The following is an 11,758-nucleotide window of genomic DNA, read 5'->3' on the forward strand; positions in this document are numbered from 1 at the left end:
TCAGTAGCTCCCTGGTGCAATAGGCTCTAGTACCAAAGATGTGCCTGTAATGCTGCCAAGCATCTGGACTTGCAGGCCTATCAAACACTATGACCAGAATTTGGTGTGCTCATAAAGGCAAGGAGAACTTGGGGGATCAGATATCACTTTAAATTGAGGAAAAACATCCAGAAACTACAAGCAAAACAAAAAATAATGACCTGATTAAATAAAAGTAAAACAGGCAAAATAATGGTAAACAATTATCATATGTGGTACCAGATCACTCTTGTGCCTGTTACCACCCATGATGCTCGTTGCAGTTGTTTGCTCATGTCTTTGTGTCTGTTTTTTATGTGATGTAGCATTTCTTGAAACAGTTGTAGTGCAGGTGGGTGGGGGGGGGGGGGGCATGCTTAGTGTTTGGTTCATAATGCAGATGAGGAGTCACAATAACGTTGCTGAAAAATGTTAACCAATCCCACACACTAGAAAGTGAAGGGACGGCAACGTTTCGGTCCGTCCTGGACCATTCTCAAGTTGATTGTGATGAGGGAAGGAGGCAAAGGCAATAAATAGACAAGAGAGAGGTGAGGAGAAGGAAATCTTAAGAGGAAGAAAAAGCAAGGCAAGAGGTTCGAAAGGTAAGGTGTAAATAAAGGGGATAGTAATAGGAATATCCAACCACTCGTTAGAACCAGTGGTTGGAGGCGTTTGTTTGGGTTTGGTTTTAAACTGTTAGAAGATAGTGGTATGGGAATTGAAAAGGAAAAAGGAGGTAATAAAAGTATGTGTTTGTGGGCGAAACAAATTGGCAAGATGATCAGGAGAACGAGAAGGACCTCAAAATAACAATACACTTTGGGTATATTACACTAACAGAAGAAGTGTAAGAAACAAAATAATCGATTTAAATGCTCTTGTCTGCACAGAAAAAAATAGATATTATTGCACTTACTGAAACGTGGATGAATGTAGAAAATAGAGAACTATTAGCTGAATATCAAATAAATGGATTTAAACTATTTCACACAGATATATTAGGCGAGGTGGGGGAGTAGCCATATATGTTAGGGAAAATTTGAAATGTAGTCTCAAAGAGGGAATCAAAACTGAGCCACACACAGAAACTATTTGGATAGAATTAACACTTTCGCGCACCCCGCGCGCCACCCCTCGACAGGGCGATATGGGCCCCAGCGTGTCACGGAAGCGCGCGTCAATTCCGAAAAGTGTATACTCTCTTCAACTTTGTCACCTCAATTTTCGTTCTACGAGATTAAATTTGGTATCATTGTGTTCGCAATAAAATTCTCTACAGCACTAAATGCATATAAACTCCAAAAGCCCGGCTAATTACCCACATCAAGCAGAGAAAGTGCGAACGAGTTACCCGGGAGCGTGCAAACGCGATAAAATGTTTTCACTATTTTCACTCTGGTCACCTCAATTTTCGTCCTAGGTCTTTCATTTTGGTGTCAATGGGTTCGTAATAGAATTCTCTAGAGGAATATTAGCATATAAAATAAAAAACCTGGTCACACTCCAACCGCCGACGAGTTGAAGACGGGCCACGCGTTAGCCGTGAGTGAGCGCTCAGACGCCTTCCCGCTACACTCCCAATTCCCGCCCACATATGTTTAGTATTATTTCCTGGTGGTAATCTCAATTTTCGTGTTACAGCGCTCATTTAGGTATGAAAATGTTCCTAATAGAATTCTTCAGATGGATATGTGCATATAAGGGGCAATTGAAGAACAACATTGCCTGTACAATACGGGAAAGTATGAACAAAAAAAAATAAATAAATAAATAATAAAAAAATTTGCACTTACCACCTCAGTGTTGTGTTGAACATGACATGGGTTGAACATTTGTTTTATCCACTCCACCTGCTCCTGGAAAACGTTTCCTGCAGGGTCAACCCATGTTTTGTATAGGTGGAGTGGATGGTGGGCAAGCATTACTGCTTATCGGCCCAGAATTTCCTCTTTCGATGGTATTTGCTGTAGCATGGTGCAGGACACAATGCCACATCACACGTCTTGTGCACTTATAGTGTGTGTCCTTCCTTTTACCCGACAATTTGCACACACGACACCTCAGACGCTTCTGTATCTTTACTTGGGTATGGGACAAGTTTCTTTTGAGGCGGTCTGGATTATCCACAATACGGGGTCTTGTTGCAGCAGAGGCACCACTAGTGATAATCACAGCCTCGTCTTCTGACTCAGACGAGTCTCTGTTACTAAATGTTCACTACTTGCATCAGTATCAATACCAACATCAGTTTCATCACTAGATGACCCAGACAAATCGTCAAATACAGCCTGAAACTACAGCCTGAGGGAGTTAGTCTCACATGCTTGTACTTCTCCTGTACACTACTCAGCTTCTGCTTTTTACGCCTTTCTTTCGCAATTTTCTTCCTGGAAGGGCCTTGTTCATGATCACTATCCATCGTGGAGTAAGCGTAGATAGTTTCTGAAGCCGCAGTAAGAAATATAGCCACGGAAAATAGCCGAAATGTTCACACGTTTGAGATGCGAGGGGAGGCGACATTGGTCACAACAGTGGAGCGAAAACAATGGGCCGACGGCGTGTGCCGCGCCGCCTGCGGGCCACTAGGCACAACAAAGAAAATGGGAAGACATCGGCGCGCATTTTAAAACCAGTCCCCAAAAAATCGGATAAAAACCTGATTTTTGGCGAATTTTTAAAGTGGATGACGCAATGCTGCGTCATCCCCGGCATTACCGCCAGTAAACGGATGATGCAATGCTGCGTCATCCCCGAGCGAAAGTGTTAAATGAAAAAGCAAATAATCTTACAATAGGAGTTATATACAGGCCACCAAACTTAGATAGGATGGCAGCAAAGCACCTGTGGGACAAAATATCTAGAGCCAAGTCTAGCAGTATTTGTGTCATGGGTGACTTTAATTTTAGTGGAATAAATTGGTTTAACAAAACAGGGAATAATGAAGCAGAAGATTTTCTAGAATTAATTGACGATTGCTTTCTTACGCAACACATTAAGGAACCAACACGGGAAAATAATATTTTAGATTTAATGTTAACTAACAGGGAAACACAAATTCATGACATCGAAATAGGGAGTGAGCTAGGGAACAGTGATCACAAAGAAATCAGATTTAGCATAGATTGGAATATATCTGCAGGAGAAAATTCTGTTAAAGTGCCAGATTTTAGAAAAGCTGATTTCAATAGCCTAAGACATTTTTTGGGTCAAATTAGATTGGAAAGTCTTGGGCATGGGGGGTGGGCCAGTCTTGAAGCGAGACATGAACCCAGCGATAAATGACATAAAAATGAATTTCGATGTGGATTCAAAATATAACTTATTTAAAAATATTCTAAGCAAAGCACAGGAATGTAGTATACCATACAAATTGAATAGATCGAATACTAATGACCCAAAGTGGATAACAAAGGGTTTGAAGAACCTTATAGGTAAAAAGAGAGCATGGTACAAAAAGATTAAGAATGGGGAAGTCAGTTTAGAACAGGAATTTGTACAACTGGTTAGAAATGTTAAAAAAAAGAGATAAGGAAAACAAAAAGAAACTATGAAGTTCGCATAGCAGGGCAAGCAAAGACAAATCCTAAAGGGTTTTTTCAGTTATATTGAACAAAGATTAGGGAAAGGATAGGCCCATTAAAAACCGAGACAGGTCAAATAACGGATAGTGACGAAGAGATGAGTAGTATTTTTAATAAATATTTTATATCTGTATTTACTAAAGAGGAACTTAACAATATGCGGTCAGCCGAACAAGTCTGTGGGGTGGGGACGAGGACAGATTGACTAGTTTAGCAGTTACCAGGGAGGATGTTATTAAACAAATAGTAAAACTCAAACCAAACAAATCACCAGGGCCGGATGAAGTGTTTGCTAGAGTGCTTAAAGAATGCAAAGAGGAGCTTTGCGAGCCATTGTCTACCATATTTAATAAATCAATAGAGTCAGGCAGAGTGCTAGAGTCATGGAAGGTTGCTAATGTGGTACCAATTTTTAAGAAAGGAGATAGATCACTTGCATCAAACTTTCGGCCAATTAGCCCAATGTCTATTGTGGGAAAGTTACTTGAATCGATAATTGCAAATACAATTCGTCTGCATCTTGAAAAACATACATTAATAAATGATTCGCAACATGGTTTTACAAATGGTCGTTCATGTTTAACAAACATGCTATCATTTTATTCCAGCTTAGTTGAGGCAGTTGATAGTGCTAAGGATTGTGATGTTGTGTACCTTGACTTTAGCAAAGCTTTTGATACAGTGCCACATGAAAGACTGATTAAAAAAAATAAAGGCTCATGGTATTGGGGGTGCTATATTCAGTTGGATTAGGGCATGGCTATACCAGAGGAAACAGAGAGTTAGTATAAATGGACTTAAGTCAGAGTGGGAAAATGTTGTAAGTGGAGTGCCTCAAGACTCTCTCCTGGTACCTCTGTTGTTTATAATATATATAAATGATTTAGATTCAGGTTTGAGTAGCAACATTTGCAAATTGCCGATGATACAAAAATCGGTAGGGAAATAAACACGGAAGAAGACTCACTGTTATTTCAAGTCGATCTAAATAGGGTTTTGAAATGGTCAAAAGATTGGCAGATGCAGTTTAATGCTGATAAATGTAAAGTTTTGAAGCTAGTTAATGATAATTGTTACAAAATACGAGCTGGATGGTGTTGAGATTGGCGCAGTTGGATTGCGAAAGGGATATGGGAGTTATGATTAGTAAGAATTTGAAACCAAAAGAGCAATGCATGAATGTTCGTAATAAGGCAAATAGGACACTGGGATTTATTAATCAAAGCGTTAGTAACAAGACACCTGGTGTTATTCTTCAAGTATATCTTGCTCTGGTTAGGCCCCATTTAGATTATGCAGTTCAATTTTGGTCGCCATACTATAGAATGGATATAAATTCACTTGAACGTGTCTAGCATAGGATGACTATCTTGAGGTTATCTTGAGATGATTTCGGGGCTTTAGTGTCCCCGCGGCTGGGTCCTCGACCAGGCCTCCACCCCCAGGAAGCAGCTCGTGACAGCTGACTAACACCCAGGTACCTATTTTACTGCTAGGTAACAGGAGCATAGGGTGAAAGAAACTCTGCCCATGGTTTCTCGCCGGCGCCTGGGATCGAACCCAGGACCACAGGATCACAAGTCCAGTGTGCTGTCCGCTCGGCCGACCGGCTCCCCTATGCTAAGTTAATTCCCCAAATTAGAAACCTGTCATATGAAGAGAGATTAACAAAGCTTAAATTGGATTCACTGGTAAGGTGAAGAGTTACGGGTGACATGATAGAGGTTTTCAAGTGGATGAATGGGCATAACAAAGGGGGATATTAATAGGGTATTAAAAGTATCAACACAAGACAGAACACAAACAATGGGTATAAATTGGATAAAATTTGATTTAGGAAAGACTTGGGTAAATACTGGTTCGGTAACAGGGTTGTTGTTTTGTGGAACCAATTATCGCGTAACGTGGTGGAGGTGGGGTCCCTCGATTATTTCAAACGTGGGTTGGACATGTATATGAGTGGGATTGGGTGGTTATAAATAGGAGCTGCCTCGTATGGGCCAATAGACCTTCTGCAGTTACCTTTGTTCTTATGTTCTTAATAAGAAAGGGATCGTAAGAGAAAATAAGGGAAAGAAAAAGATAGGAAAAAGATAGGAAACAAGAAAGATAAATGGAAGGGTAAGCTTATGTTAAGTCACATTTGTTAAAAAGTTTAGAGCATTTGAGTATATACTGTAAACGGGAAGAGTCAACAGCAACAAAGCCAGGACACAAGTTCACATTGGGTACGTTGTGTATCAGAGCCGATTCAACAAGACGGCATCTGTGTAGAGTAGAGGCAGGAAAGATTATTTTGGAGGAAGACCAATCAATAAGATGATTAGAATCCCTAACTTGACTGAAGAGAGCATTGTTTGTGTCTGCAGACTTAACACTTCTTTTGTGTTCCTAAGTCTGTCATTAAGTGAGCGGCCAGTTTCACCAAAGATATTGAAGAGGACAAGATGAACAGGAAATAGAGTAAACACCAGCACCATTGGAAGCAGGAGGAGCAGTGTGAACTAGATTGCTATGAAGTGTGTTAGTTTGTCGAAAGGCGAGCTTTATGTCAAGAGGACGAAAGGTATTAGTAAAAGTGTTGAGTTCAGATTTGAAGGGAAGGCAGAGCACAGTGCTACTAGTGTTGGAAGCATGTTTAGGATGAAAGAAATTTCGTTTAGCTTGAGAATAGGCACAGTTGATAAAATGCAAAGGGTAATCAAGGCGAGAGAATGATTTGTAGGTAAAGGCAATTTCAGAATCAAGAAACTGAGGGTTGCTGATGCGTAGAGCGTGGAAGAAGAGAGATGAGGGAACTTTTCTTAACATGAGGAGGATAGTAGGAAAAGAAATGAATGTACATGTCATTATGCATGGGTTTGCAGTAGACAGAGAAAGAGAACCCAGACACAGAGCTGTGAACGTGAACATCAAGAAAAGGAAGGAGGGAATTAAATTCCCATTCAACTTTGAAATGGATGGAAGGAGCCAGACTGTTAAGAGAGGAGAGGAAAGGCTGGAAAAGGCTAAGGTCATGAGGCCATAAAGCAAAGATGTCATCAACATAGCGATGCCAGAGAGAGGGACGAGTATCAATAGAAGGAAAAAGAACAGTTTCGAAGTGTTCCATGTAGAAATGGGCAAGAACAGGGGAGAGAGGGAAACCCATAGCAACACCGAAAGTTTGAATGTAATATTTACCGTTGAAGGAGAAAGAGTTAGTCAACACAGTCTAATGAGTTAGTGGGAAACAGGAGAGGAAGAAGGCCCTCAGTCGCCTTCTGTCTATGGAAAGAAAGAACGTCATCAAGGGGAACATTAGTGAACAGAGAGTCAACATCAAGACTAAGCATCTTACAGGATGTCTGCAGGTGCAGTCTTTCTATGAAGTCCTGAGAGTGACGAACATGGGCAGGAGGAAAAGTGCCAAGGTAAGGCGTCACAGTTTTAGCGAGCCAGGAGGCAAGAGGATAGCCGACCGAGCCCAGTGAAAAAATGATAGGACAAAGAGGAACACCAGGTTTATGGGTCAGTTTTGGGTCAGTCTTTGATTCCATGCTCCCCTCACCTCTATAAGCACACCAGGATTTTGTCTCATTGTTTTGTAGGCCTGCACAAGAGGCCTGGTAATTTCAGGATTTCGTCTCATTGTTTTGTAAGCCTGCACAAGAGGCCTGGTAATTTTGTGACTGTATGTTATCAGAGTCAATGCACCATGGAGCTTATGAAGCCTACCAGAAAATGGTGTTTTATTTCATTTAACTATGTATTTTTGTCATTCCTCTTGCTGTCATCAATTGCCTAATTTTTATGTTTGCTGATCTCTTAGGAGAGTAATAACAAGAAATCGATTTGTGCATTTGATGCGATTTCTCGACAGCCAGAAGAATCCTGCACTTGTCAACGTTATGTGGATAGTGTTGGACTCGGATGGCTCAGATTCTCTTGGTAAATTTATATCCTTTAATCTTTTTATTAAATAAGTATGAATAATTGTTTGTAACTAAAATTTGCTTTTTAGTATATTTTCTTGATTATTGTTATAAGATAAATTATGGGATTAAAAATTGCAATCCTGAGATAAATTTGGCTTGGATGATAAGTGGTCATTTGAGTAGATAAATGCTGAGCACTCTCTAAAATGTGTAAAGGGTGATATGAAACATACACTAGTACTGTATGACTACTATTTCTCAGGGTACTGTAGTTTCAAAATGGAACAAGGAATAAGGGAGACATAGAAGTATTTGCTTTAATTAGCTTATGTGTCTTTAAATGACCAGGACTTATTTTCCTTCCTCAACTTGTGTGTCCAAACAGGTCTATTGTTTTATGCATCACCGGATACTAATTATCCTTCCTTCATAGTCATGTAAATCCTTATTTTGTATGTTTGTATTTTTTTTATTTATTATTATATTCTGCAGGCCCTCAAATTTGAATAATGATGACTGAAGATGAAAAGAGTGTTGCAACAACTGAGAAGTGTGCCCCAGAATTTTTAATAGCAAAGCAAAATTAATAAAGATTGTAGGGCATTTTGAGTAACAATCATAACGAAAGAAAACTTCTATGGCTTGGAAACCAGATCATATTGGAAAAATGCTCAATGATTTCTTAGATCTGTTTTAAGAATTTTTTGAATAATGAATCCTGTTCTAACATAAATTTTTTTGGATAAGTTGGATATAAGCTTGTGACGATGCTGTTTTGATACAAACTTGCAGGGCACTGTGCTACATAGATATTCTACTAAATAGAACAATATCTGAATTATGTCATTATTAGACTAAATTAGGGTTAAATATTCAAACATTCAACAAAATGTTCCATTTGAATTGCTTTAAAAAATGGCATGAAACACTTGTACAGTGCTGCAAAGTAGATATATTTTATTTTGATAGAAATTGTAATGAATCTTGCAATGGTTGGATGTGTGGTGCAGTACATCTATAGACATTATTATGTTGACATCTGGTGTGTAGTATATTTGTGGGTATTACAGTGATGGAACATTACGTTGCAATAGTAAAGTGATATCAGCGTTGCATTCATAAATCTCTTCTTATTTGTTCATTTATCATTTATTAAAGTAATTTCAGTTTTGTATGTGTATGTTTGAATTATTCATGTGCAGTGCCTGAAAATTTTATTGATTACAGAGAAGCGAGAATTTTTAAAGCTGGCTGACTTGTTGAATGTGGAGGTGTCGGAAGTAGTAGATAGAACAACACTTATTGGACACTACTTCCCATCCGTCTACTACTCCAAGCCATCACGGCTACTGTGTCGGATTGTCAAACACAAGTAAGCCTTTTTTTCTCTCTCTTTTTATCAACTTTGTTGATTATGAACAATTTTGTCATAGAAATGTAAAACAATAAGTATGAAATATAAAGCTATAACTCGGCAGAAGAGGATGTTATCTTGAGATGATTTCGGGGCTTAGCGTCCCCGCGGCCCGGTCCTCGACTAGGCCTCCTTTTTGTTACACACCCCCCAGGAAGCAACCCGTAGCAGCTGTCTAACTCCCAGGTATCTATTTACTGTTAAGTAATAAGGGTATCAGGGTGAAAGAAACATTTTGGCCATTTGTCTCCGCCTCCACCAGGGATCGAACCCAGAACCTCAGGACTGCGAATCCGAAGCACTGTCCACCCAGCTGTCAGGCACCCTGAAGAAACCAAACTAATTTCCTCTTGCTGCTGGATTTTACACCAGCCGGGAGATGATGATTTTGTAATTTTGAATGTCACCACAAAACAAAAATTCCAATATAGAAGTGAAGGTTTCCTAGTTGCTAATCTGTATTAGTGTACAGGTACTTTGTTAATAATCAAATTTATTTTATTACAGACTCTTCCAGATTTTCTTTGATTTGTTGACATTATTGAATGCTGTGGTGATTGGCATATCAACCCCTGAATCAACCTGGGATGATGCTGCAGAATGGATCTTCCTCTCCTTCTTCATGCTGGAGATTATACTCAAGTTGTATGTGCTGGGTATCAGGCGCTTCTTCAAGAGGATGTGGAATGTGTAAGTGTATCTTAGTGGACTGGCTCTAAACTTTCACGCAACTTAACGAACAAAATAATTAGTGAATTGAAATTTTAGATAATTGGCATCATTATAGATTTTTGTTTTCAATAGTAAATTTTTGCTGTAAGTGCTGTATACTGTATACTAGGGGTAGGAGGACCTGCGGCCTTTTATGGTACTCGGTGTGGCCTTCGAAAACCATTCAAATTAATGAAACTTGATGCAATGTAAATTTATTTTGGATGTTTCGATGTATACATGTGCCGTCTTATGAAATCTTTGCTAAGTACAATATGGTTCTCTAGTTATTACAAATATTTTATATTTCTACGCACACCTTATGTGACACAAAGTGAATTGTTAATGACCAGCATTCTTGTACCCCAAACACTAGATTGGTAATAAGTGTTTAGTATGTTTTAAATTTTGAAGATTAATTTTGCACCGATAAATTTGCATAATGGAAATTTGTATTCCCATGCTTGTAAATGTATCAGGCAACATGAGTTAATTTTACATATGGGATTCATTGTGTTTGATTTGATAATCTAAGTTGTATAGTGCACTAGTACAGATTTTTCAGTTAATAACTTCACATTCAAAAGTCATTCTTACGCTAACATTTATGTGATGTTCTTTGAGTGTGCACAGTAATCTCTTGGCCCCCATAGTAAACTCTTGCCCCCAAGGTAAACTTTTGGCCCCCATAGTAAACTCTTGGCCCCATAGTAAACTTTTGGCCCTATAGTACACTCCTGGTATTTAATCTAATTGCAACAAGGAAGATTTGATCAGTTTTTTCAATAAAATGATTATGATTAATATAAGATTTGTTTAATTCTTGCCAAGTGAAGGGATAGTGAATGTGTGGTTTTTATCACTCGCAGGTTTGACTTTATTGTGATTGGAGCAGCCTTCATCATGGGGGTTTTGGATGCCATCATTCAAAGTGGTTTGTTATGTTCTTTATTCCCAACCTCTGCTGTCTGCATTATGGCTTTGATAAAACTTTGTTTTAAACCATATACAAAATTTGAAAATCTTGACTAAATCTGATGGGTTGCAGTTCTTAGTATGTTGACTGCTTGTAAAATAATTTAATTAGCAAATACAGTTTATTATCTTTATCATGAGAATACGTTCAAATCATTAAGTATTTATGGCTGCCCTGTGTGTCAAATAATCTTTAAAGACAGTACAGAATGTTTTCTTAATTTGCTCATATCATGCAAAATAACTAAAGAGATCATGTAGTAGAAGTACTACTGTATATGGCACTTTTATAAACTTAATGATTGAAAATTCATTCAGGTAACTTAAGAGATTGAGTGTTGTTATTGTCAATGGTTTTTGTTTTTTGAGATAATGTTTTTGTCAATTCTAATATTGAAAATATCTCAACTTGATAAGTGTGTGTTAATTTGTAAATTGTAAATTATTAGAACAGCAGAGCCGTCTTTCACTTGATGTGCTGCTGGTACTGAGGGTCCTGCGGCTGGTCAAGATTATTGGAAGTGTTGGTCGGTTTAAGGTCATTGTCCACACCATCAGCAAGGTTATCCCGTCACTCTTAACATATGGAGGAGTCATACTGGTTGGTTAGGCCAGTTTTTCTTGTATTGAAACATGATATTTTTACGAAATGTGATAAAAAATTTAGTGCTTTGTTGAAACCACAGTTATTTATGTTTTACTTTAGTGTTGTTTGTTATGTTGTATCAAGTGTTGTGATTAATATTCAGTTTTTTCTTTTTCAGGTCTTCTTCTATATATTTGCCATTGTGGGAATGGAATCATTCCAAGGGCTGGTGAAGTTCACAGGCTATGATATAGAAGGAGGATCAGACCTTTTCTGCAGCAATGCCAAGCTAGAAAACTCGGACTTCTGGCGTGACCATTATTGTAACAACAACTTCAATGATATCATCCATGCATTCATTGTTTTGTTTGAACTTACCGTTGTTAATCAATGGCATGATATCCTTTAATACACAAAAAAATTATCATTAAATAGGGCCTTGTAGATGCCTGTATTTATTCAGTGTAAACAAAGCTTCATTTGCACTTTTAACCTTTACAAAATGTACGAGTTGCCAAAGATGATTGTTGAGTTGCCAATTTTCTTTCACTTG

The 11,758-nt window shown here is 38.4% G+C and overlaps 1 protein-coding gene across 2 annotated transcripts in view; it reads left to right on the forward strand.

The window, feature by feature from the left end:
- Window positions 1-11,758, forward strand: part of LOC123745497 (two pore channel protein 1) — a 74,548-nt gene that overhangs the window by 49,175 nt on the left and 13,615 nt on the right. For both annotated transcript variants that reach the window (XM_069321899.1, XM_045726075.2), the window contains exons 12-17: window positions 7,414-7,532; window positions 8,747-8,891; window positions 9,441-9,623; window positions 10,514-10,578; window positions 11,069-11,220; window positions 11,384-11,603. In XM_069321899.1, coding sequence (XP_069178000.1) covers window positions 7,414-7,532; window positions 8,747-8,891; window positions 9,441-9,623; window positions 10,514-10,578; window positions 11,069-11,220; window positions 11,384-11,603 — 884 coding nt within the window. The remainder of the gene's footprint in view (window positions 1-7,413; window positions 7,533-8,746; window positions 8,892-9,440; window positions 9,624-10,513; window positions 10,579-11,068; window positions 11,221-11,383; window positions 11,604-11,758) is intronic.

Source organism: Procambarus clarkii, chromosome 10 (assembly GCF_040958095.1).
Source record: "Procambarus clarkii isolate CNS0578487 chromosome 10, FALCON_Pclarkii_2.0, whole genome shotgun sequence".
Lineage (NCBI taxonomy): Eukaryota > Metazoa > Arthropoda > Malacostraca > Decapoda > Cambaridae > Procambarus > Procambarus clarkii.